The 27,414-nt window shown below is 48.3% G+C and overlaps 1 protein-coding gene across 1 annotated transcript in view; it reads right to left on the minus strand.

The window, feature by feature from the left end:
• The window catches only part of SPACA6 (sperm acrosome associated 6), a 34,082-nt gene extending 14,887 nt beyond the window's left edge, over window positions 1-19,195 (minus strand). Inside the window, 3 exon segments of the mRNA XM_036746292.1 lie at window positions 18,114-18,191; window positions 18,909-19,171; window positions 19,173-19,195. Of these exon segments, the coding sequence (XP_036602187.1) occupies window positions 18,114-18,191; window positions 18,909-19,171; window positions 19,173-19,195 (364 nt within the window).
• Between the last annotated feature and the right edge of the window lie 8,219 nt (window positions 19,196-27,414).

Here is a 27,414-nt window from a genome sequence, read left to right on the forward strand (position 1 = left end):
GATCTCTGAAGAACTTTGAAATCAATTGGAAGATGTGGGAGACACAGGCGTAGAACATCCCAACACGGCCTGCCTGCATCAAAGAAGGCAACATGCTCTATAAATGAAGCAGAGTTGCAGTAGCTCAAAAGAAATGTGAGGTGAACAAGTTCAGGGACATCTTCATGCCAAATGTTCATGTGGACTATTTGTGCCAGGCCTGTGTCAGAGCCTTTTGGGCTCACATCAGTCTGATCAGCCGTAGTCAGACATTCTACCTTGACGCCAACATAGTGATATAATTTTGGTCCTCTTTGAGCATGAAAGACAACAACCAACCAGTCTTCTGGTTTTTTTTTTTAGTAGAAAGTTAAAGATTCTGAGAGAGATGAGGAGGGAGTGCAGTCCAGGCCTAGAAGACAAAGAGATGGAGTTTCTCATGCAGTGAACAGTTTGTAGACCAGTTTGCCTGGAAAACCAGAATGCCTGAAAGAGAGTAATGGGAAACAACACTAGAAAGTCAGACTGGAATCCAATTGTGCCATTTTCTCATGGAGCCCCCTGTTACGCTTACAAGGAAAGAGAGGAGGGCCAGTGTTGGCGTCTTGGAGGCTTCCTCCAGCCCTGGAGTTCAGAGGCAGTATGACAACCTGTTGGAGAGGCTGGAGAAAGATTTCTTGATCAGATCCAAGTGAATTAGGTGCCCTCTGAGATGATGGTACTCTTTGTTATGAGGGATCAGAGAGGGCTGAGTTCCCAGTCAATGGAAGTCTCCATGTGTTGGCTGGGGAGAGTGGGAATGTCATAGATGTACTTTGCAGGTAAAGGTTGGACCAGATGCCCTTTGAATTCAGTCTCTCTATGACATTATCCACCTGCAAGTGATTTGCCCCATGTCATATGGACTAGTAAGTGTCATAGGAGGGACTAGAAGCCAGGTTCTCTGACCCTAAACCACTCTATCCACTACTCAGGATAGTACTAGTACTATTATCAGTATTAGTATTTGGACTGAACCTGTGATTTCCCACTGATCCTAGGAGGTAGGTGCTGTTATTATCCCCATGTTACAATTGAGGAAACTGAGACAAACCTGCTCTGTGATGTCTAGTCTTCAGAGAGGGCCCTGAGAGGTTAAGGACTCCAGTGCTTAGGATCTCAAATAGCCAGTATGTGTCAGAGATGGGCCTTGAATTCAAGTCACCCTGATTCCGAGGCTGGCTGTGCCAGGCTGCCTCTCTGATATAATAACAATTATTATAAAATAAACTAGTATTATAATACCATACTACTACAAAATACCATCAAAATACATAGTAGGCATAATAACAATTACAATGGTTGTTGGCACAGTCCCTCCATGCCACAAGACCATCTCAAGTGTGGGTTGTGAAGAGGCAGTGGGGTATGGCTGGAATATCTTTCAATCAGAATTATTCTTTCCAAATCACCAGTGACCTTTTAATTGCCAAATCCAATGGCCTTTTCTCAATCATCATTCTTGACTTCTCTGCAACAAATGGGCCTGTGGACCAGCCTCTCTTGAATTCACTCTTCTCTATGTTTTTGTGGCATTGCTCTCTCTTGGATCTCCTCTTCCCTGTATGAATGTTCCTTTCCTGCCTTTTCATTTATATCATGAACCCTAACCATGGGGGTTCCTCAAGGCTCTGCCCTGGACCTTCTCCTGTTCTCTCACTATACTATACTATACTATACTATACTATACTATACTATACTATACTATACTATACTATTACTATCTAGTCTATTCTATACTTTCTCTCTCTTCTCTTTCTTTTGCCCCACCCCTCTCTCTCTGTCTCTCTGTCTCTCCTCATCAGTTTCCATGGGCTAAATGATCATTTCGATGCAGATTACGTACTTCCAGATCTAAATATCCAGCCCCACCTCTCTCTGCTCTCCAGTCCTGCATCATTAGTTAAGGCAGCTGCCTACTAGAAATTCCAAACTACACTCCAGTGACATTCCAACCAGATTTTGAGCCCTGACTCCACCAATTACTACTTGTGTGACTCTGGGCAAGTCACTTAACCCTTTTTGCCTCAGTTTCCTTATCTGTCAAATGAGCTGGAGAATAGACTGGTAAACCACTCCAATATCTTTGCCAAGAAAACCCCAGAAGGGGCCATGAAGAATCAGACTGAAATTACTGAATAATAAGCTATGTCCCAAACAGAACTCCTTATCTCCCCCTCCCCAAATTCATCTCTTTCCCAGTATTCCCTGTTATCTGTCCAGAGTACCCATTTGTCCCAATTCCTAGGTTCTCAAACTCCTGGTTATCTTCAGCTCTTCCCTCACACAAACCCATGGATCCAGTCAGTTACCAAGACTTCTCATCCTGATCTCCACAAAAACTTGTGCATCAGTCACCAAGTACACCATCAACCTTGCCACCATCCTGGGTTAGGGTCTCCTCACCTCTCTCCTGGACTATTATAATGGCCTCCTAACTGGAGGTCCCCTATTCAAGACTCACCCAATCGTCCACACAGCTACCCAAGGGGACTCTCCTAACGCACAGGCCTGACTGTATCACTCCCCTTCTTAATATACACCAGCAATTCCCTATGACCTATAGGATCAAATACCAACTCCTTTGCCTGTCTTTTAAAGCCCTTTATCACCTGGTTCCAACATACTTTTGCAACACACTAATTATGTATTACTCTCCTTTATACACTCTCCGATATGGACTGATCTTTTCGCTGCTTCTCACACACAACCCTTCATTTCCTGTCTTTGTATTTGATGCTGAAATACCTTCCCTTCTCACCTTGGCCTCTGTCAGCCCCTAGTTTCTTTCAAAGCTCAACTCAGGCATCCCCTTCTTCTTGAGGCCTTTCTGGATCCCTCCAGCTAGCTGGTGCCTCCTCCCATCAAACTACCTTGGATTCACTTTGTATAATCTCTGCATAGACTGGAAGCTCCCTGAAGGCAAGTACTGTTCCATTTTTAAAAAAATCTCCAGCATCTAATACAGGGCCTGGCACAAAGCAGACCATTAGTGAATCTTTGCTTGATTGCTTGCTATGGCATGGACTCAAGATCCTTCACCATTTCTAGTTGCCCCACCCTGGATCTCTCGAGCTTATTGGTGCATGACATATATCCACTGCTGTCTAAGACAGACATGTGAGGAGCTAAAACTTCCTTCTTTTGGGAAGCGATGCCTCCCAGTGCAGCTCAGCATCCCCTTGTTTTCTCTGGTTTTATTTGTTTTTAGCTGCTGTATTTATTTCATTGCTGATTCCTATGGAGCTGGTAGCTCACTAAACCCCCCCCAGATTTTTTTCAGACTGATTGCTGTCTGGCTATGCCTACTCCCATCTTGGAAGTACGAGATTGATTTTTTTTAACTCAAATGTGAGATTTGACATTTAGCTCTATTGAATTTAAGCTTCTTCGATTGGGTCCAGTGTTATATATATGGCCTGCCAAGATCTATCTGGATCCCGCCACTGGCAGTTGATGTGTTAGCTCCTTATAATCTGACTCCTTCTCTCTACCCCACCTGGAATTGCATCCTCTAAAGTCAATTCATTCTTTGTCTTCAGAACCTCGGTCTGAGACTATAAATTAGTCAACCATACCCTACTTGATTAAGAGCAAGGCTGTGGGACCAGTTTGCATGTTCATGGTCTGGTTTGCCCATTGTGTGCACAAGTAATAGTAAAATTGCCTTGGCTAAGCCAGAAAAATGAAAAAAAAATGAGAGTTAATTTGTTGACACCAACAATCTCCTTAATGACAAAATTTCACGGACTCTTCTCCTTGACCTCTCTGCAGCATGTGGCACTGCTGACCACTGGGCACCCTTTTCTACTCCTTCAGAGGCATCACATTCTTTCTTGGTTCTCTTTCCATCTCCTTAATCTCTCTGTTTCATCATCTCCCTCCTAGCCCTGAAGGGTGAGTGTCCTCAACCCTCTTTCTCACTCTTTCAGTTAGGGGGTCTAATGTACACAAGAAGACCTGAGTTCAAATCTAGCCTAAGACACTTACTAGCTGTGTGACCCTGGGCAAGTCACTTAGCATCTGTCTGCCTCAGTTTCCTCATCTGTATAAAGGGGACCATAATCTCCTAGGATTGTTGTGAGGATCAAATTAGATGATATTTTTCAAGTGCTTAACACAGTGTCTGGCACATAATATGTGCTTATTTTTTCTTTCACTTGAGGGGGTGGATCATCTCCAGTTGTTCTGACCTGTGTCTTCCCACTGGACTCAGATGACCCTGCAGGAGAGAGTGAGGCTGGTGACTTTGCACAGCCCTACCTTGCTTAAATCCAATTCATTTGCAATCAGGACACCACCCTCCTGATGTCATTAATGGGTCCTCTTTGAGAAAAAAAGGTCAAATACCAACAATCTTTCACTGGAGGGTTTATTCTAACACTGCGAATACACCATGGGAACAGTGATTTCCAAATCTCCAGTTCTTGTATCTCCTGTGGGCTGCATCAGAGTCCTGTACCTCCAGCTGGATGCCTGAACCCTGATGTCCCACGGGCCCTTTGGACTCATGATACTTCTAAGTGAACCATTCCCTGAAATCCTGATCACTGGAAAATTAAAAGTTTCATTTCCCTTATGCTGAGATTGACCAGTCCTGGAGCCTACGTGCCCCCACCAAGTTACGGCTGCCCCTATCAAGAGCCCAGTGTCAATGCCTTTCCCACAGAAGGAGCATTGAGGTGTTAGCACACCTCTGAGTTCTCACACAGCTACCTAGTACCCCGAGCTCTCACAGCTCCTGGGGGATCACACCTCTCCTCCAGACCCAGGTTATCAGACTGGAGCCATAGACCACATAGGGCTATCACACCTGTACTTAACACAGTGTCCTCACACCGCTACAGAGCTCCTGAGCTATTTGATTTCTTGAGCATTTATTTTTCTTTGAATTTTCTTTTTCATTTGAATGTCACAAATACTTTAAAGTACAGAGAACCAAAAATCTGGGAACTTCTGTGTACAGTAATTTGAAAAGTACATATTATGCACACACAGATACACATATAACCTAAGACAAGGTTAAGTCTAAGGCATACTGGCTGGAAGACTCTGGGCAGGTCATTTCACCGTTCATGACCTGAGAAATTTTCTAAGACTCCAAGTTGCCGAGAGAAAATGCTGACTTGCTTGATAGAGGGCATTTTCTCATTTGGGAGTTCCCTCTGCCAGTGAAATCATAGGGCTGGTCCCTCATCCTGTGACATTTAATAAGGTAGTAACAATCTTGTCCTCTTCCGAACTTCTGTGTTTTAAAAGTGTTTTATCTATCCTTCATCTTTTCTCTCTGTCTCTGTCTCTCTCTCTGTCTTTCTCTTTCTCCCCTCTCCCTCTCTCCTCTCTCTCTGACATAGTAGGTGTTCAATAAATGTTTCCTTCCTTCATCCCTCCCTCTCTCCCTTCCCTCCATCTTTCCTTCCTTCCTTCTTTCCTTCCTTCCTTCCTTCCCTCCTTGCTTCCTTCCTTCTCTTCCTCCCTCTCTCCCTTTCTTCCCTTCTTTCCTTTCTTCCTCCTTCCTCCTTTCTTTTTTCTCACCTCTGTCACTATCCCCAAATAGAAGCATCGCTGGCACTTTATTTATCCCCTTCAATATGAGAGTCAGTGGACTAATACTTAAGAGTTAGAGAAACCTGACCTCAGATTCTGCCTCTGAATTGGACTAACTAACCACTTCCCCACGGATATCTTAGCGTCCCAGGCAACTTTCTAAAACTACAATTGGCAGATGGATAACCAATCTGCATCCACGGAGGAAGTTTTCACACTGGGAAGCAGTTTTCTACACTGATGAAAGCCCAGTTCTGAGCTCCCCAGATGTGCAAGGGACACACGTCTTCACAAATCACTTCAAAGTCTAATTAGGTTCATAGGACCACGGACTGAAAGATGGAGGAGACTTCAGATTTGTCTTTTCACCTTATTTGACAGATGAGGAAACTGGCAACGTCTAAAACCTCACATGTATAAAGTGTCAGAGCTAAGACTGGAACATAGTATCTTGTAACTACACATCCAATATTCTTTGTACAACAAACTGAAACATTTTAAAAAGCCTTGTTGGTGCCTTTTGTCTTTCCTTGACAGTTATTTCAAACCTAACTCCCCCAGGTTGAATCATCCCTTGTGATTAGGAAAAGCAATTAACCAAAAGCTTCTGATTCAGAAAAAGGCATGCCCCGTTCTGTCCTAGTAGTCCCCCACCTTTCTGACTACCATGAAACATTTTGTAAGTGGCTACTGTGAGAAGAATACTGGCCTGGGTTCTGGGGATAAAAGGCAAGAAAGAACCTCTGGCGTTCACAGTCTGATCAGGGACAACATACAATTAACAATAGGGAGTAATCAATAATAATTACTAGCATTTATACAGCACCGTGGAGTTTGCAAAGTGTTTACACATGTTATCTCACTTGATCCTCACGACAACTCTGGTGGGTTGGTAGTATTATTATCTGAATTTTACAGTTGAGGCCACTGAAGAGGACAAGAGGTTAACTGACTTGCCCAAGGTCACACAACTAGCAAATGTCTGAGGCCAAATTTGAACTCAGGTCTTCCTGCCTCAAGGTTCAGTGTTCTATCCACTGAGCCATCTGGCTGCCTAGTAGCATGTTTTATTGTCAAGTAATAATATAAAAACAATAACCAACATTTATGTAGCACTATAAGATTATACAATGCATTAAATGTTATATTATTTGATAAATTCAAAAGCAAAAGTCCAATATGTGAAGTTTAAGCAGGCAGGTTCATCTCTAACTGGAGGAGAATGTGAATGGCTTCCTGGAGGGGGGGTTTGTGATAGGCAGGATTTCATCAGGTGAAGGAAGAGAGGAGAAGGCATCCCAGGGATGGAGAACAGGGTGAGCAAAGGTGTGGAGATGGGAGAGTGCAGGATGTGAATCCAGGTTATCTAGAACATTGAGTGCATGAGATTAGACTAGAAGAGAAGAGAGAGTACACCAGGCTGTAGTGCATACTGAACGCTATTCAGGGAAGTCTAATGTTTACTTGGGAGGCAGAAGAGGGGCAAGGAGGCCCTCAAGGAGGGGGGTGACCTGAATAGTCTGTCAACAAGTATTCAACAAGCATTTCTGTCCCAGGCACAGTGCTGACCATCAAAGATACAGAGAAAGGGAAGAACAGTCTCTTCCCTCCCAGTCTGATGGGAGAGGCAATATGTAAAATCTATGTGCATACAAGATCTTGTCTGTGTGTCTGTCCTATCAGTCTATCTATCTATCTATCTATCTATCTATCTATCTATCTATCTATCTATCTATCTATCTATCTATCCTTCTGTCTGTCTATCAATCTCTGTCTATCCTATCTATCCTTCTATCCATCCATCCATCCTGTCCCTCTATCTATCCAGTCTATCTTATCCATCCATCCGTCTGTCTGTCTGTCTATCCATCTACTCCATCCGTCCATCTGTCTGTCTAGGGTAATTTATCAGGAATCTCAAGAGGTAAGGCCCTCCAATGAAGGGGACCCAGTGAGGCTTATTCTAGAAGGTGAAGTTTGGGCTGGTGCTTGCAGAAAGCTTGGGAAGCCCAGGAGCTGTGGGTGAGAAGGGAGAACATTATAGACTCGGGCCTGTCAGTGAAAATAAAGGTTGAGCGATGGAGTGTTCTGTGTGAAGACTATGAACCACTTGGAAGCACTGTCTTTTCCCTTCTTTGTATCCCCAGTACTTAGGGAAGGAAATCAGCATTTATTTAGCATCTCCTATGTGCCAGGCACTGTGTTAGGTGTTTTATAAATATTATCTAGTTTGAGCCTCACAACTACCCTGGGAGGCAGGGTAGTTTTATAGTTTTATAGTTTTTATAGTTTTTTTTATAGTTTTATAGTTAAGGAAACTGAGGCAGACAGAGGGTAACATGCTCAAGGTCACATAGCTAGTAGGTGTCTGAGGCTGGATTAGAACTCAGGACTTCCTGATTCCAGTTCTAAATCTCTATCCACTGTCCTACCCAGGTGCCCCTAGCAGCGCCTGGCACATTGTGGGCACTTAATGCTAGTTGACTGACTCAGCAGCAGCAAGGAGACTGGAGTCACTGAATGGGACACTATATTGAGGGGAGTGAAGTAGAAGATGTAAGAAGACTGGGAAGGTGGAAAGGGCCAGAGTGTGAAGGGCTTGAAAGCCAAACAAATGATTGAATATTGGATCCTATAGGTAAAAGGGAAGCAGTGAAGTGGGGGTGGCCGTGGTGGTGGGGACCTGATCGGACCCCCACTTTGGGAGGATCCCTTTGACAGATGAGTGGAGGAGGGGCTGGAGTGGGGAGAGACCTGAGGTGGGCAGCCCGCCTGGGGCCACTGCAATGGTTCAGCTGTGAAGTGACAAGGGCCCTGTATCTTTTTCTCTCTCTTTCTCCCTGTCTGTGTGTGTGTGTCTCTCTGTCTCTGCCTGTCTCTCTGTGTCTCCTTCTTCCTCTCCTTCTCTTTCTCTCTTTTTGTCTCTCTTTCTCTCTCTCCCTCCCCTTTTCTCTCTCTCTGTTTGTCTCTTTCTGTCTCTCTCTCTCTCCCTCCTCTTCTTTTTCTCTTTTTGTCTCTGTGTGTGTGTGTGTCTCTGTCTTTCTCTCCTCCCCTTCTCTCTCTCTCTGTGTCTCTCTGTTTCTCCCTCCCTCTCTCTTCTATCTCTTCCTTTTCTCTCTCTTCCTGTCTCTCTGAGTGTGTCTCTCTCTGTCTCTGCCTGTCTCTGTGTCTCTTCTTTCTCTTCCCTCTCTCTGTCTCTGTCTCTCTCTCCCATCTCTTGCCTCTGGGCATTTTCTCTGGCTATCCCCATGCCTGGAATGCTCTCCCTCCTCTGCTCCAAGTACTGACCTCCCTGGCTTCTTTTAGGTCCTAACTAAAATCCCACCTTCTACAAGACGCTTTCCCTAACCACTCTTCATTCCAGTGCATTTCCTCTTTTAATTATTTCCTATATATCCTGTATGTAGCTTGCTCTGTATATATTTGTTTGCATGTTTCTCCCCTGTTAGACTGTGAGCTCCCCAAAGGGCAGGGACTGTCTTTTGCCTTTTTTTTGTATCCTCAGCACTTGGCGCAATGCTTGGCACATGATAGGTGCTTAATAAATGTTTATTGATTGATTAAGATGGAGGACTATGAGCCCTCACTACCTGTCTTGTCACTGGACCTGATCATTTGTTGTACTGCTGTGCCCTCCACTTGGGCCTTGCCATCTTCCTGGCTGCAGCACCCTATGGGCCGCTGGGCCTTTCCATCCTCCCAGCCACAGCGCCCTTCAGTATGTGTAGTCTCCCCCAGTTAGACCGTGAGCTCCTCGGCTGCAGGGACGGGCTAGCTTCTGGATCTGTGTCCCCAGCACTTAATAGAGTGCTGGGCACAGTGGAAGTATTTGGTAAATGCTTCTGCCTTCCCTTCCATTTGAGTCTGGAGCTTGTGAAGAGAGGTTGGGGCTGGAGAGAGACACTTGGGGAGTCCTGGGCAGGGAGCAGATGGAGTGGATGAAGTTGCCAAGAGACAGAGTACAGAAAGAGAAGAGTCTTGAAGAATACCTGCCTCTGTTCACAGGGCTCAGGGGCAGTCTCTGTCCCTTCCCTCCTGGGCTAGCCTCTCAGAAGTGACTCCAACACTCAGTGGGACTCCAGGGGTGGCTAATACTACCCCGTATGCCTCATTACACTGAGCTGCTTGTAAGCAGGGACTAGCTTCTCCCTTTCTTGGGTCTCCAGTGCCCAGTACACAGTAGGTGCTTAACAAAGGCTTGTTGGGGATAGACTCCTTTCTCTGTAGCATTGTATGACTGCATCAGTCTAGGGCATTTAATGCCCCTGTTCTATTACATGCCAACATATCTTTTCAGTATCACCCAAGGCAGCCCTGTAGTATGGTGGGGAGACTGCTGGACCTGGAGTCAGGGACACCTGGGTTTAAAGCCCTACTCTGACTCTTGCTGGCTGTGTGACCCTAGACAAGTCATCTGCTCTCCCTGAGCTCAGTCTCTTCATCTGAAAGATGGGCTAATAATAACTAGGATCACCCTCATTCAAGTTGTTAACCAGCTCAAAATCGACAACAAACATATGGCACCTCGCCAAGCTTAAAGGGCCATATCACAGAACCTGAGAGGTGGAAGGGGCCTGGGTGGCTATCAAGTCCAGCCCAGTCCAGTGACAAGGGGGCAGCCAGTCTCTGCTCAAAGCCCTCCCATGAGGGGGCAGCTGCCCCCTCCCAAAACTGTCCATTCCACCCTGGCAAGAGTTCTTCCTCAGGAAGCTTTTCCAGACTTTGAGCCCAAATCTGCCTCTTTGCTACCCTCCCCCCGCATTGTTCCTTGTTCTGCCCTGGGGGCTCAGAGACCACAAGCTCTCTCTCCTGTGAAGCAGCCCTTCAAATAGTTGGAAGCTGGTTCTCATATTCCCCCTAAGCCTTCTCTTCTCCAGGCTCCATATTTCCAGTTCTTTCAAGGGATCCTCCTATGGAAAGGACTTGAGGGCCTCACTTTCTCATGTGCCCTCCCCCGGACCCTCATGTGCATTAATGTAAGTGTCTACTGCTATTATTCGGAGACCAATGGAGTCAGCATCAAAGGAGGTGTACAGGTCTCTGGGGATTTCAAAGCGTCACGTGAAGGGAAGTTACTATTCTTTCAAAATTCCTAGGACACTCCACACCAACATGCGGTAACTTTAACCACTCTTTGCCTCAGTTTCCTCATGTGTCAAGTGAGGGGGCTGGTCTCTGAGGTCCTTTCCAGCTTTAAATCTGTGTTTCTTCAATATGACGGTGAGGGTCCTAGCTAAACTTTGTATTTCCATAAGGTCAGAGCAAAATGTTCGGCTAATAGTTGGGGTGGAGGCAGGTTTCCAGGGTCAAAGAGCCTTCCCATCACTCCCCATTCCCACTCATCTATCACCCATCACTCATCCTTAGCCTTCCTACCCACTCAGAGCCTCATGACTCAGGCGTCCGTCACCCTGGGATCATAATGTAGGCTTCCACCACCCCTCTTGGACATGTGCACATGTCTACCCAGCACGAGGTCTTCTGCATATTTCTCCAACCCTCTAGGCTCTATGACTCCTCCACTCCAACATTTTGATGGCTCCCTATGGCCCCGGGGACAAAACCCCAAATCCTTTCCCTGGCATTTCCAGGCTCCCTGCTTCTTTGCTGATCTTATTTCCTGCTACACCCATTCTTGCATTCCGCATGAGTCAACCTGGCCTGCCAGCTCTGCCTCCTACACACCACCCCATCTCCTGCCTCCTTGCCTTTGCTGAGGCTGGCTCCCCTCCCCCACCACATGGAGCCATCTATTTGTCTCATGTTTTATCCTCTCTCCCTTTCTCTCTCTCCCTCCCAATGGAGTGTAAACTCCTGAAGGCAGGACCTGTTTCCTTTTTTTGTCCTGGTATCCAAGCCCATTTCTCAGCCCGACTAGGCACTTAATGTTGGGTGAGTTGAATTGAATTGGATTGGATATCCATTTGAGGCTTCAGGGTTCCCATGTGCCCACCTCTTAAGCCACACCCACAGATCCCATCTCCATTGTTCTCCTTACACCAACCAACCTAGGCCAGTCTTGGAGACATCTCTTTTTCTCTCAAAGCCATCACACATCCCATGTTATCACCCACTACGTCTGGTCAACAGTACTTCGATACAAAACCATCACCGCCTTCATCCCATCATCCTCTCCTTTTCACATGATCTCAGGACCCTCCTCATTCCAATATTATGACATTTCTTCTTACTCCCTCATTAAAACAGGCCCCTTCACTTCATCATTATTGCATTTCCTCTCATTGCACTGATAAAACAGGTCCCCTCATTCAACTGTTATCACAATCCCCCTGTACTCTAGTGTTATATCAGATCCCCTCTCACACCATAATTAAAGCAGGCCCCCTCACTCCGATATTATCACAGGCCCCATCATTACAACACCCCCTCTCATACCATAATTAAAGCAGGCCCCCTCACTCCAATATAATCACAGGCCCCATCACTACATCATTACCACATCCCCTCTCATTCCATCATTAAAGCAGTCTCCCTCACTACATAATTTTGACATCTCTTCTCAGTTCATCATTAAAACAGGTCTCCCTCCCTCCAACATTATCACAAGCTCCCTTCATTCCATTATTATGTCACATCTCCTCTCATTCTATCATTAAAGCAGGCCCCCTCACTCCAATATTATCACAGGTCCCCATCATTATATCATTATCACATCTTCTCCATGAATAAAACAAGGCTCCTGATTAAAAATGACTACATGCACTCTTCACTTCCACATTGCCCTGTTCCTTCTCTCACTTTCACATCACCTTCACTCTATCATTAAAACAGGTCCCTTTGTGCTAACACTGCTCAGGTACTTTCTCTACTCCCTGACTCCAATATTATTATATCTTTCAATGGAGATGGAGATGGAGAGACAGCAAGTCATAGTGGACAGGGGGCTGATTGGGATCAAATTCTGTCCCAGACATTCACTAGCTGTGTGACCCCAGGCAAATAATTTAGGCTTCTTTGGCCTCAGTTTCTTCAACTGGAAAATGAGAACATTGGGCTAGATATGGCCCCTGAGATCCCTTCCAGCTTGAAGTCCACTAGCCTATGACTTGCATTCAGCTCTCATGTATGATCTCCTTCTCTCCTTTTCATGTCGTATATCTCACTGCCACATGAGTACAGGTCTTCCTTATTACAGTCCTTATGACTCTACCATTAACTATCTTTCTTCCCTCCAAGAGTATCACAACCAACCTCCTCCCCTTATTCCATCATTAACTCTGGGGTCTCTCCATCATTAGCCCAAGGATCTCTCATTCTACCACTGTCACCACATCCCTCCACTTCATTATCATCATAGGTCCTTCTCATTCCATTATTAGAACTGGGTCCCTCATTCTATCATCATGACCTCAGATTCCTACACCCCAATACTATCATGGGGATCTTAACTCTCTCTCTTGAGCCTCCCTCCCTTCCACGTTATAGCAGGTTCCCCTCTAATTCCTCCACATGTATATCTATTTATATTTTTATTTACGTCTATTACCCTTTATGTATTCCATGGCTCCATGACCCATCATTTCTGCAGTCACACGTCCGCCCTCCCCCTACATGGTCACATCCTTTCCTTATGCTCCTCCTTGTTCCATCCCTCCTTAGCCTAATATTGTTATCAAAGGCTCCCTCCTTCTGCAGCCCCTTTCACCACCTGTCTCAACCCATTCATCTGCCCTCCTCTCTCCCAACATTTCCCAAACACCTCTTACCCTTATGCTGAGTGATTTCACTCTTCCTCCATATTAGTCTACATGATCCCATCTGTGAACTAGATAACCCTGAGGATCCAAGATTACCAGATCCTTTACTCCACTGTCATCACACCCCTGCACTCTGACATTACCCTGAGTGTCCCTCCCACATTATAGAATGCCCCCTCCATCCAACACAATCTCGGGTCTGTTTTGTCCATTATTATCATTCTGTCCCTTATTCCACCATTAAAAGAGACTTGGTCCCATGTCGTAATGATCACAGGTCCCATCTACCTTACCCCATCATCATCATGGATTCCCTTACTTCTCAACACTATGCCAGGCCTCCCTCAATGTGACATTAGTACCTCGGGCTCCTCTGTCACTCCAGGATCACATCATCTTGGGACTAGATGATCTCTAGGATGGTGGTGACTCTAAATCAAGGATTCCCTGGCCCTTACCTTGGTATTATCACACTCTCCCTCACCATCACCAGTTTATTCAACATAAGCACAATCTCCTTTCCTGCCAACATTACCACAGGCCTGTTGACTCTCATATAATCCAAATTTGCCCCATCCATCATTATCGCATGCCCCAAGGTTCCATAGGCCCTCTCTTACTCCAACATTAAAGCAGGCCTCTTCAGCCCAACGTTATCACATCCCATCTTGCTTCATCATTAAACCAGGTCCCTTCACAACCTTCTTATAAGCCCCTTACTTCATTTTCATCTCTACAATCATCATAGATCCCAGCTGACCCCAGAATTATCACATCCCTGCCTAATCATTACCGTGTTTCTTCTGACTCCATTGTTGAAGCCATCTCAACCCTGTGTATCACATGTCCCTCCTACCTCATCATTATATCCTTCATCATTCAATCATAATCTAAGGCCTGTCTCACTTTAACAATAAATTAAGTCCCCCAAATAATAATTAAAACAGGTCCCTTAAATACATAAGAAACAGGTCCCCTAAATCTATCATTAAAACAGGCCCCCCTAAATCCATAATTAAAACAGGTCCCCTAAATCCATTGTTAAAACAGATCCCCTTGCTCATTCATTGTCCCATCTAGTCTCCTTACTTCACTGCTGCCACAGGCTCTTTCTCTCCAGATTCCTTCATCCCGTTACTATTATATCCCTTACAAATTCAACATGAAAAGAGCCATGCCCCACCAATCCAATATTATTACATTAACCTCTTCATTATCACCCTCTCACCATGCTGCCATTATTAAAGAACTCTTATCACCAACATTATCATGTCCACTCTCACTTGACCATCAAAACAAAATCCATCACATTCCCATACTAACATACCCTCTTCACTCCAGTATTATCAAAGTCCCCTTCATTTCCATGGTATTCCAATGCTGGCCCAGATATCCTCATCACCCCTGAATTGTTACATCTCCCTCACTTCCATTATCACTTCCACATTAGCCAGGCCTCTGCCCCTCCCCCCAACTTCTGCCTACATGATCAAATCCCCTCTCAATTCCTCATTTAAGCAGGCACCTTCAGTACATCACTTTCCTAGGCCCTTCTTTTTTACTGCTTCTCCACCACTCATTGGAATCATTTCTCCTTATTTCATCACCATCACCCTCTGCAGAATCATAGGAGCTAAGAGTTGGAAGAGTCTCAGCAGTCATCTGGTTGGACTTACACCTTGACCAGAATCCCTCTTTGACAGTATTCATGAAAAGCCTTTGCTTGAATACCTCTAGGGAGAGGGAACTCATTGACTCTGGAAGTGCCCAATTTCATGCTGGGGCAACTTTAATCATTAGGAAGCTTTCCCTGACATCAAATTGGCCACTTTGTAATTTCCACCCTCTTCCCCATGATGATCCTTCAAATACTTGGAGACAGCCATGATGTCTTCTCAGAGCCATCTCTTCTGAACCAGATTCAATGTCCCTTAAATGATTGTCATGGGATATGGACTCAAAATCCTTTGCTATCTTGGTGGACCACCTCATTCCAGGGCAATGTTGGTCAATGTAAGTCAACTGGGATGGGGTTAGAAGGTTATATAGTAGAAGTCAGGGTGTCTTTTCCATGGTTGGGAGAGGGATCACCATCATAGCCCCTCTGTTCCCCACTCTGGTTTATTGACATGCTTCCTGAACTGTGGTGCCCATGGCTGAGCTCAAAACTTCAGATGAGACTGGACCAAGGCAGAGGACAGGGGTACCACATCCAAGCAAGATACATTGCTGGATGCTATGCCTCTGTTAACAGAGCCTGAGGATCTCACTGGTTTTAAGCTTATATGTATCATACTGCTAACTTACACTGAGCTTGTATGATGCTATAATCCCCAGTATTTTTCAGTCAAGCCATGCCTCCTCCAACTTATTGTACTTGACATTTATTCTTACTCAATTTCACCTTATCAACTTCACCCTCCAACTTTGCAGATTCTCACCCTTCTTGACCTCTCTGTAGCCTGGGACACTGTCAATCACTCTCTAATTTTTTTCTAGGACATTATGCTCTCTTCCTACATATCTGACCACTCCTTTATCATCCCCTTGGCTGGATCTTCATTGAGATCATGCCTTCATGTTATCTGTGAGTATTCCCTCCGGGCCTTCTTCTCTTCTTCCTCCAAACTATTTCACTTGGTAATCTCAACAGCTCCCATGATCATCCCTGCAGATATCTATCTCAAATCTATTTATCCAGCCCTAATCTCTGCCCTCTCCAACTGCCTGTTGAACATCTTGAACTGGATGTAGCCATCTTTCTCCCCAAACCAAACTCCCCAATTACTGTCAAGGGCACCAACATCCTCCTGGTCCCTCAGGCTTGAAACCTAGAAGTCATCCTAGACTCCTCATGGTGTTTCTCACGTGCCCATGCCTTATCTAATCTGCTGCCAAGGCTTGTTGACTTCATCTTTGCAACATCTCTCAAGTGTACCTCCTCTTCTCTTCTGACACTGTCACCACCCTGGTGCAGACCCTCACCTGGAGTACTGTGATAGCCTGCTGCTGGGTCTGCCTGCCTCAAGTCTCTCTCCACTCTAGTCCATCCTCCAAATGTCAAAGTGATTTTCCTAAAACTCAAAGCTGACCATGTTACCCTCCTCTCACCCCACTCTCTCATTCAATAGACTCCAGGGCTCCCCATCACCTCTGGGATCAAGTATAAAATCCTGTTTGGTTTTCAAAGCCCTTGATAACCTGTCCCTTCTATCGTTCCAGTCTTCTTACACACTAGAGGCAGCTGGTGTCACAGTGGATAGAGTACTGGGACTGGAACCAGTAAGACTTGAGTTCAAATCCAGCTTCAGACACTCACTAGCTCTGTGATCCTGGGCATGACATTTAACCTCTGTTTGCCTCAGTTTTCTCAACTGTAAAATGAGGATAATAACAGCACCTACCTCCCAGGATTGTGAGGATCAAATGAGATGATATTAGCAACGTGCCTGGCATACAGCAGGTGCTACATAAGTGCTTATTTATTCCTTTCCCTCACACCCTGCCAAGTACTCTTTGATCCAGTGACAATGGCTGCGTTCCTATTCCCTGAACAAGATATTCTGTCTTGTGACTCCCTATGTCTTCTCTAGTTGTGCTCCATGCCTCCCTCCTTATCTCTGTCTTTGGGTTTCTCAATTTTTTTTAAAGACCTAACTAACATCTTACCTTCTAGAGGAAGCCTTTCCAAGTCCTTCTTAATTCTAGCGTGTGTCCTCTGTTGATTATTTCCAAATTATTCTGTCTATGGATTGTACATAGTTGAGTGTGTGTTGTCTCCCCAATAAGATTGTGAGCTCCTGGAGAGAAGGAATGGCTTTTGCCTTTCTTTACACCCCCAATACTTAGCACAGTGCCTGATACACAGTAGGCAGTTAATATATGCTTATTGACCGACTGTGCCTTGAAGGTTTGTGTCAGTTGTAATATCAGGTATGAATGCTTTCTATGCCTTTAGTGGTTATTGGTGAAACATTCAATGGCATAGAGGCCTGTAGCACTCCAGTACGGACCTGCTTCCAGTCATTGGGTCCAGTCATTCAATCAATTCCAAATCGATATAGCTGGACAATGTCTGGTATCTCCTCATCTTTTCCAGAAGGATAATGTGAGACTTTAGTCAAATGCTTTGCTAAGATCTAGGTAAAAACTAGGTCTCCTGATCTACTCTTCTAGTAATCCTGTCAAAAAAGGAAATTGGGTTAGTCTGGCATGAGCTAGTGCCTCCTTTTCTTCCACCATTTCTTCCACCCCTCAATGCAATATTATCTCAGATCACCACCACATGGTAACATCTACGGACCAGGCGGGCCTTAGGATTCCTTTTTAGCTCTAGATCTATGATTCTGCCCTCTTTACTCTCACACCCCCTTGTTATGGACCCTGCTCACTCTCACAATAGGTCAAGCCCCCTTGCTCCCACATTAACACACTCCTTTGAACACTGACAGGATGGAAGGTCCCCTGACTGCCAAGTTATCATATTCCCTTTATTCTGCCTCTCACTTTAAGATCCTTAAAGCAGGTCTCCTCACTCGTTCTTCCATTATCTTCCCACATTGTTATACCTTCTCTGTTTCTCCATTTTTAAAATAGGCCTGCTCACAATGTTATCATTGCTGATCACAGTCCCAGGTCCCCCACTCCTCCCTCTAGCATTACCACAGGCCCCCTCCCTCCAGCAGCAGCTGGATCACAGATTCCCTGCCCCCCACCTTGTGATCATAGGCCCCCTCCTCTTTGCCCACACGATCACAGTCCCCACTTTCCTGATCACAGCCCCACAGCAATCCCAAAATCCCATGATCTGAGGTCTGAGGCCACACTCACCTTTTGCTGCAGCCTTCTCCTCCAGGGTGAAGATGGTCTGAGTGAAGGCATCATGCAGTCGGGTTCTCTCAGCATAATCTGAGGGGTGGGGGGAGGGGAGTGTGGCAAGGGGGCAGGGGCTGGACCCCAGACTCCACACCATAGGGGAGAGCACTCAGTTCTGAATGGGCCTTTACCTCTGAGAAGCGTGCTTTCAGCTACTGGGGGCTATGATGTGCATTTGGGGGAGTCCCAAACTTCCCCTGGAGAGTGAGGGTCAGAGAGGCCCAGCGTGGGGGAAGGGGAGGTTTACTGGGTGCATGGGCCCTGGGAGAATCCACCTTTGGCTAGGGAAGTACCACCCAGGCCTGGGGCAGGGCCCACTACAGATGCTATAGTGCTGGGTGTTTTTTCTCATGGTTCTCCCAGGTGTCTCTGACGAGGGAAGGGAGTGGGTTGCGTGGGGAGTCAGAGGGTCTCAATTTGACTGCTGCCTTTGCTTAGACCTTGGGCCTCATTTTGTTCATCTGTAAAGTGAGGGCACTGGACTAGCTGGCCTCTGGGGTTCCTCCTAGCTCTAAATTGATGAGCAGATGACCACTTTGGGGTCTGTTGTTCTCCATAAAATAGAAGGATGGGACTAGAGGCTCGCTCTAGTGGCTGCAGCCTCTGGATCTTGTGGTCTTGATCCCTGAGGGCTTTGAGCTTTCTCTCAGGGCCACATCTCTTGGTGGCAGTGGGGATACTGTGTCCTGTGGGTGAGATCTTTGGGACACTCGCTGCTGCTGAGCTACTCTGGGCTGGGGAGCTCCTCACTTATCTGGGTGTGGGTCAGGCCCTGGAAGGCTTCCATCAGCTGGGCCCCACACTGGGAACCCTGACGTCTCTTCAGGCCTGTGAAGAGCTGGCAGAGACGCTGCCGGTCAAGCTCCGAGGTGAAGCAGAGAAGGCAGCCCCAGGACACTGGGAGGCTCATCACCACTAGCCTGAGGGCCAGGCCCAAAGCCAGGGGGGCCATTTGACTGGCCTGTGGGGATACAGCTAGGGCCATGGCCTGGGTAGGTAGGGAAGGAAAGCATAGAAGATGACCTTTGTGATGTCATCAGGGAATGTGGGGGAGGGGACTTGGCCCCAAGGATCTCCATCATTGAGGGACCCAAGTGTCCATCCCCCTGCCACTTAAGGACCTGGCCATCCTGGACTCCCCCTCCTTCCCAACCCCTCCCATCCCCAAGGACGAGGTATCCTTCAACTCAAACACCTCTTGGGGACTCAGGTGTCCTAATAGTCCCCCAGCAGGTTCCAGAGTTGGAGGCAGTTGAAGTTTAGGGCTGGAGGTTGGGGTCATCGGTAAGGCCAAGGTCAGAGGGTTATGGGTACAGAGGATCCTGGCTCTTGTCAGTTGATGGGCCGGCCTCCTGGCTCCCAAGAACCTCACCTGTGACCCTGGACGTCTTCACAGGTTAAAGGGTCTCAGGGACCGAGAGGACAGCGGGGCAGGGGAGCAGAGGCAGAGAGACAAGACAAAGACAAGGAAAGAAACAGACACACACACACACACACACACACACACACACACACACACACACACACAAAACTCACTCACTCACTCTTGGAAACAGAGTCAGACCCAGATAGACACAGAGATGGAAATATAGTGCCACTGGAAAACATGGATAGGGACAGAGGGACCCAGAGGCACAGACACTGTCTCCCCCAGTGCCCAGGTCAGGGTAAGAGGCAGGGCCGCATTGCTACTGGCCCTCGGCACAGTGTGCAGGGCCCTGCCTCAGGGAAGACCCCCATCCAACAGCTCCTAGGCCATGCCAAGCCCAGCCCCTTGCATGGGCCCCTCCCCCACCCTCTCCCCCTCCTCCTCCGGTGCAGGGCACAGCCCGGGGAAAGCTAGTGAGCCGTACAGTTATCTCCACAGGTGTCTCTCTCAACTGTACAACCTACTACCTCAGCCCGGGCAGCGCGTGAGGTGGACAGGGCCGGGCTGGGCGGGGGCTGGACCAGGCCGGCAGGGGGGCCCGGCGGCGATGCCAATCCCGACACAGACCCACAGACTCGAGCTTGTGTGTGGCCGGCGCCCCGCAAGGTCGGATCTACGGGTGGGTGCCAGGCTGCAGAATGGGCCCCCCCAGGAGCCGGGTGCCTGGGCCACAACCCCTGCCCCCTCAGGGACCCAGGTGTCCTGATGCTCCAGTCCCTGCCCCCTCAGGGACCCAGGCGTCCTGATTTCCCAGCCCCTGTCCCTACCCCTCTCAGGAAACCAGGCTTCCTGATCCCCCCGTCCCCCTCAGGGACCCAGGTGTCTTGATTCCCCAGCTCCTATCTCCCCCCCTCTCAGGGACCCAGGCTTCCTGATCCCTCTGCCCCCTCAGGGACCGAGGTGTCCTGATGCTCTAGCTCTTGTCCTATTTGGGGCACGAGGGAGGTAGTTCTTACCCTCTCTGTGTTGTGAGGGGAATGGGGATTCCTGACTGGTGTCTTCTTTCTGGGGGCAGGGTGGGGCATCCTTACCTGTCTGGGCCTTTGACTACTTGGCCAAGATCTTGATCTTTTCAGTGTCCTAGGAATACTGGCTTATTTCCTGGGAGCAGAGAAGAGGTAGGCAGTGAAGGCTGACCCAGAGGCCATCAGACCCCACCTCTCTTTTTCTCACTGCTTTCTCTATTTGTACGTTTGTGGGATTCTTTGTGTCCGATGTCTGTCTCCTCTATTACTCCCTCCTTCCTTCCCCCTTTCTGTCTTTCCTTCCCTCTCAAGCCCACACCTTCTCTTTTCCCCTCCTCCTCACTTGGTCTCTCTGTCTCTCCATTCATCTCTGGTCTCAATTTGTGAGTCTGTTTCCTTCTGGATTTCTTTTTGTATCTATCTCTCTGTCGATTTCTCTGTCTGGGCTTGGGCTGAGGGTCCCTTGTCTAGGTATCCCTTTCCAGAATCAGAGCAGGGTCCGAGGCAACAGTACTGCTGCCCTTGCTTTGGGACCACCCCCCACCCCCTTCCCCTGGCCCTGTGCCTGCCTTGGAATCCCAGCATGCTCTGGGCCCAGGCCAGGGGAGGGGGAAGGGGAAAAGGAATTGAAGAACCTCAGTTGAGTCCCTTTTCACACTAGGGGAAACTGAGGCTCAAAGAAGGGGTGCCCCTGGACCAAGGTCACATATCAGGACAGAACCCAGGTGTCCAGACCTTTGGCCCAGGGCCCTCTCAAGCATCTCTCTGGCTCAGAACCTGCAATAAAAGGGATAGCTCCCACTGTGGGCTGGGGGGCAGCAAGCCTGGGTCCCTTCCCCTCCCCCGGCCCCCAGGGAGCCCCTGGGGGTCAGAGAGCAGGCCCAAACAGTCTGGCGTCATGGCAACCCAGGCTGGCGGCTGCACCGCCCCCTTAACCCCTCGAGAGCCGGACTCCAGCTGGGCTCAGGGAGGCGGAGGAGGGACCGGGTCCCGGATAGGGGATGGGGGCGGGAGGAGGTAGGTGGATAGGGGAGCTGAGTGATCCGGAAGCCTGGGTTCCAGAGAGAGAGAGAGGGAGGGGAGAGAGGAGGAGAGAGGGTGAAAGAGAGAGTGAGAGAGAGAGAGATCTGGGGTTGGGGTTCAGGACTCCAGTTTCCCTGAACGAGTAAAGGAGACTGGGGGAATCTGGATGCCTGGGTCTCTTGAGAGGCTGCGGGCGGTGAGAGAGCAGGACGTCTGGGTCCCAGAGAGGCCAAGGACGGGTTTCAGGATTCCTGGGTCCTTGGGGAATGGGGGAATTGGGTCCCCTCCCACCCAAGGCCTAGGTCCCTGAGGGGCTAGGGACTCGAGGATCGGGATTCTTGGTCCCGGAGGTATAGCGGGATGGGGGATCAGGATGTCTGGGTTCTTAAGGGGGCGGGGGCTGGGGGCCCGGATGCTCAAGTGCCCTCCCCCGACAGACAGCCCCTGCCCCCGCCGCTGACCCCGGACTGTCTGGCAGCCCAGACAGCCCCCCGGGCCGCCTCGCTCACCCTTGACCCCTTAATGCGGGCAGCCCACGACCCCGCCCCTCCCCCTCCTCCCCTCCCGCCGCCCTGCCAGACGTTAACTCTCCGTGTGCCGGGAGCTCGCTTAGCGAACCGCCTTCTCTTTCCCTCCTCCCAGGGCCCAGGCCCCCGCCCCCCTCAGTGACTCAGGCGGCCTGATTCCCCCCACCCCCATGGGGACCTAAGAGTCCTGTCCCCCCTTTTCAGCCTCCGCCCCCTCGAGAATCCAGGTTCTCATCCTCTTTCCCCCCCTTCTCCAAGGAGGGGCCCTGCCCAGGGGTCGGCCGGGATCCAGCCCAGGCCCCCACCCTCCACCCTGTTGCCGCCGCCCCCACCCCAGTCTCCATCTTTCCAGGGATGGGCCAGGCATCGCTGGGCTGCCTTCTCCCCACAACCCTGGGCCCAGGGCAGCTTCCCGACTCACCTTCCCCAGCACCTGCGGCCCTTCGGCCCCTCCCCGGGTCCGCTTGGCTGGGGCTCCATCCTCTGCCCTTGGCTAGCCCCCCTCTGATTCGCTGGTCGCGATTCTTCTGCCCCTCTGGCCGGCCAGCGGACGGCTTGTCCCTTCGCTTCTTCTCCATCCATGCTTTGGAATCTGTGGCTCAGTAGTCTCCCAGTGCCCCGGAGTCTCCTTCTGTCTTAGGTCTTTCCTCCCTCTGGCTGCCTTCGAGTCTGTCTCTCAGTCTCCAGGTCTTGGATCTCCCTCTCTCCGGGTTTCTCAGCCTCTAGAATCTCTCCGTTCGTCTCTATATCTTCCCCCTCCTTTCTCTCCATCCCCCCTCCCTCCCTCCTCCTCCTTCTCTTTCCCTCCCTCCCTCCGTCTCTGCCTCTTCTGTCTTCGTTTCTCTCTCTCCCTCCATGTTCTCTCAATCTCTCTCTCTCTCTCTCTCTCTCTCTCTCTCTCTCTCTCTCTCTCTCTCCCCCTTGTTTCTCTCTCTGTCTCAACGTCTTTCCTCTTCTCTCTCTCTTCCTCCCTCTCTCTCTCTCGATGTCTCCCTCCCTGTGTGTGTGTCTCCCTCCCCACGCTCCGGGACCCGCACAGCGGAACCCCCAGCCCTGCCCCCAGCCCGTCCCTCCCTCCCCCCTTTCCTTCTCTGCTTCTCTCTCTCTCTCTCTCTCTCTCTCTCTCTCTCTCTCTCTCTCTCTCTCTCTCTCTTTCTGTGTGTGTCTCTCTCCCTCCCGCTGGTGGGCCCCGGCCGGCCCAGGCCCCTGCCCGGCCCTGCCCGGCCTCCCCCCTAGTTCCTGGCCACGGTCCAGGGAAAAAAATTCCATTCCGCCTCAGGGAGAGAGAGAGAGGAGGGGGAGAGAGGGAGGAGGCCGGGGAGAGGGAGGGAGGAGGGAGAGGAGAGGGAGAGGGGGAGGGGGAGAGGAGACCTGGAAGGGGGAGGGAAAGGGAGAGGGGGAGGGGGAGGGCCATGGGGGCGTGACGCAGAGGAGGAGGAGAAGGAACAAAGGAGGAGCAGGAGAACAAGACTGGAGAAGCTTCCTTTCCAGTCCTCTCTTCTCTTTCATCTCTTTTCTTTCTCTCCGCTCCTCTCTCGCTTCTCCCCTCCTTAGCTCTCCCGCTCCTCTCTGCCTTTGCCTCTGTCCTCTCCCTTTTCCCCGGCTGCCGGCCTCTCTTCTCTTCCTTTCCCCTGTGTCCCTCTCCCTACCTTACCCTTTCCTGGCCCCTCTCCTCTCCTTACATCCCTCTCCCCTCTCCCGTTTTCCTGTTTCCTTTTCCCCCACCCCCCTTCCCTGGCTCTTCTCCGTTCCTCTCTCCCTTCCTCTCCTCTCTCCTTTCTCTACGTCTCTCTTCCTTTCTTTCTCTCTTCTCCCTCCCTCCTTTCTCTCTCTTCTCTCTCCTCCCATAGACTCTCAGAGCTGAACAGCACGTCAGACGCCATCTAGTCCAACCCAGACCTAAGCAGGCCATCCCCTCTGGAACGTCTGACGGGTGGTCATCCAGTCACTCCTTGAAGTACTCCATTACTAAGGTCCCTTCCTTCCAGGCAACCGAGCCATTCCCCTGTTGGACTGTTCCCATGGCCGAGCAGTTTTCAGTTTTCCTTTGTAATCAAACCCAAACCGATGCCTCCCTTGCCCCTTTCCCCCTCGGCTCCTGGATCATTCCCCTGGGGCCAGGTAGGACAGGTTTAACTCCACTTTCCCTGGAGAGCCCTTCAGAGAAGACTGCCATCAAGGAGTGCTCGTAATAGCTGACATTTCCGTGGCCCTAAGGCTTGAAATGTGCTTTCAGACCTTATCTCCTTTGATCTTCCCAGCAAACCTGGGAGGTAGGCGTGGCAACAGGTGCAGATGAAGAAACTGAGGCTCAGACGGGTTGATGTTCTTATTTTTATTATCTCGGAGGATTTTTATCAGTGTAGGCAGCGACCAGTGAGGAAACTTTCCTTACCAAAGTGGAGGAGCACCTTCTTTGCAAGGTAGAAAGTTGTCTGGGACCCTGAGAAGTTATGTGACTTGCCTAGGGTCACACAGCCAGTTGGAGGTCAGTGGTACCCAGGTCACCCTCATTCCGAAGCTAGTTCTCTTATCCACTAGACCAGGCTGCCTTCATCATCAGCATCATCAACTGCAGCGCATCATCAGTACTCTCATTATGATTTCGTTAACAGTAATATTAATCAGATATATTAATAAGACACTAATAATAGACATTCCTATGTTTGTACCAATGAATAAAAAAGCATTTATTAAGAACTACTATGTGCCAGGCACTGTGCTAGGGATACACAGAGAAAAATGAGACAGTCTTTACCCTTAGGGAGCTTCTATAAGGGGACACACACATACTCACATATATACATGTATGTATATGGGGAGAGACAGAGACAGAGAGAGAGACACAGAGAGAGAGAGAGAGACAGAGAGAGAGACAGAGAGAGAGAGACAGAGACAGAGACAGAGACAGAGAGACAGAGAGACAGAGAGACAGAGAGAGAGAGAGACAGAGAGACAGAGAATATATATGCAAAATGGTGGTTTGGGGAGGAAGGGAGCTAGCAGACTTCAGAAGTGGGTTCACAGAGAAGGTGGTGCTTGACCTGAGCTTTGAAAGAAAGCCAGAATTCCAAGAGATAGAGGTGAGGGAATACATTCTAGGCACGTGAGATGAGTGAGAAGGCACGGGCACAGATGACCCCATTTTCTGGGATGCTATCTGTCTTTCCATGCAACAACCTAGGTTTGCATTAGCTCTTGTGGCTGCCTGGTCCCATGGCTAACTTGTGTTGTGATTGCTGTCTCTGAAAACCTCCAGGTCATTTTCATGATATCTTCTGTCTCATCCTATACATGTGCAGCTGATTCTTAAAATCACAGCAAATTTTGCATTTCTCTTAAATTTTATCCTATTAGTTTCAGCCTATTACTGTTCTAACCTGCCCAATCTTTTTTTTTTAATCTTTTTTATCCTGATTCTGACATCCAAGGTGTTAGCTATCTCTGGTTAACCTGGTGTTATCTAAAAAACTGATAAACAGGCCGCCTATGTCTTCATATAAATCGTTGATTTATCAACATTGACCAAATCCTTGTGTGATGATGATAGGAACCTGTTGCCCAATCTATTAATCACCACTTTTGCATCTGATCATTGAACCAATTGCAAATCATGGAATTGTCATGCTGTCCTGCTTCTCATCTTGACATCTTGTCCAGCAGGGTAACGTGAGAGACTTTAAAATTTGTCACTGGAATCCACATACCCCATATCTCTGACATTCTCTGGTTCTGCCAGCCTGGAAACCTTGTCAAAAAAGGCGGTGAAGTTTATCTGGCATTATTTATTTTTGAGAAGAGACTGTTTCCTGCTGCTCAGTGTTTTCCTTTCCAGGTGTTTGCCAACTTTTACTTTCCAGAATTTTGCCAGGAATTGAAGTCAAGATGAGGGGTTTTTGGTCTGAAGATTACATCTTAAAAAAAAAATCAAAACTAATTTTGCCCCTCTCTATCTAATTTTGCTGCATTATTTCCTCTGACCCTCTCTCCTTTTTTCCCTTCCTCCTTTGGTCTACCTGTATTGTCTACCATCTTCTTTTTCTCTTTTTTCCACTCCTTTCTTTTTTCCCATTTCTCCTCAATCCTGTTTTCTCCCTTTCTCTCACTTTTCTCTCTCCCCTCCTCTTTTCCCATTTTCTCTCCTTTATGCTCTGTCTCTCTTCTTCTGTCTCCTCTGTCTTTTATCTCCTATCATTTATTCTCAGAGGTGTCCAACATAGGACCCTCCAGAGTGCTTCCTGAATCAGATAAAAATGTAATTGAGAGATATTTAAAAAAATAAATAAAAATACAATAAAATAGGTAGCATTACATTTTAAAACTAAGTATGAGGCCCACAGGGATCCTTATGTGTGGATTAAAAACCCTGTTTCTGTTTGAGTTTTTTTTCTCATTCTCTTCTCTCTCTTCTAAGCTCTTTATTGTCTTCCCTTCCCTTCCCTATTTTCTTTTTTCTCTTGTCTTTCCTCTCTTCTTTCCCTTCTTTTTTCTCTCCTCTCCTCCTTTTCTTCTCCCTCATTTCCTATATCCCAGGTCCCCCATCCCTTCTTTTTTTCCCATCTCTTTTCTTTCCTTTCTCCTTCTCTCTTTCTTTTCTCATTTTCTTCTTTGGAGTCCATCTAGTATGAGGCACTTGTCTCAGTCAGGGTATTCCAGGAAATTCAAGTCCATATATTATCTGCTCCTAAGGTTAGTGCTCCTTTACCACCCTTCCCTCTCCAAGGGGTGGATCTGTAGGTAATTAATTATGACAGAGCAGTGCTTTTCTCTTCCTGGATCTAGGCAGAGCTGCCTGCGGAGAAATAAAGTTTCTTGATTGATTAAGATCAAGATTAGCCAGCTGAGTAGACAGTCCTTCTTGGCTGGTCCCTTAGCCATACTTTGCAGTTAGGATGATTATAGGTCACAGGTCGCAGATTTGGAAGTAGGAGGGATTTCCAGTAACCACTAGTCTAACTCACCCATTTTATAGACAAATAAATGGAAGCCCTGAGGGGTTTCAGGATTCCAGATTCAGGGTGGTGGGTGGCACACACCTGGGACCTGGGCAGGGCTTATTTTCTATGGAGGATGGGCTACTAGACAAGGGAAGAACAGAGTGAGCAAAAGGTGTAGAGACTACAGCTCCCAGAAGCTTCTGAGTTAGGGAGAAGACCCTGGGACGGGACACTACAGTTCCCAGCAGCCCCATGGGACAAAGAACTACAGTTCCCAGAAGCCCCATCATACAGGGGACCTTAGTACCCAGCAGCCCCCAGGGACAGGACCCTCAACTCCCACCAACACCATGGAACAAGAACTTACAGCTTGTA

This window comes from Trichosurus vulpecula, chromosome 2, assembly GCF_011100635.1.
Source record: "Trichosurus vulpecula isolate mTriVul1 chromosome 2, mTriVul1.pri, whole genome shotgun sequence".
Classification (NCBI taxonomy): Eukaryota; Metazoa; Chordata; class Mammalia; order Diprotodontia; family Phalangeridae; genus Trichosurus; species Trichosurus vulpecula.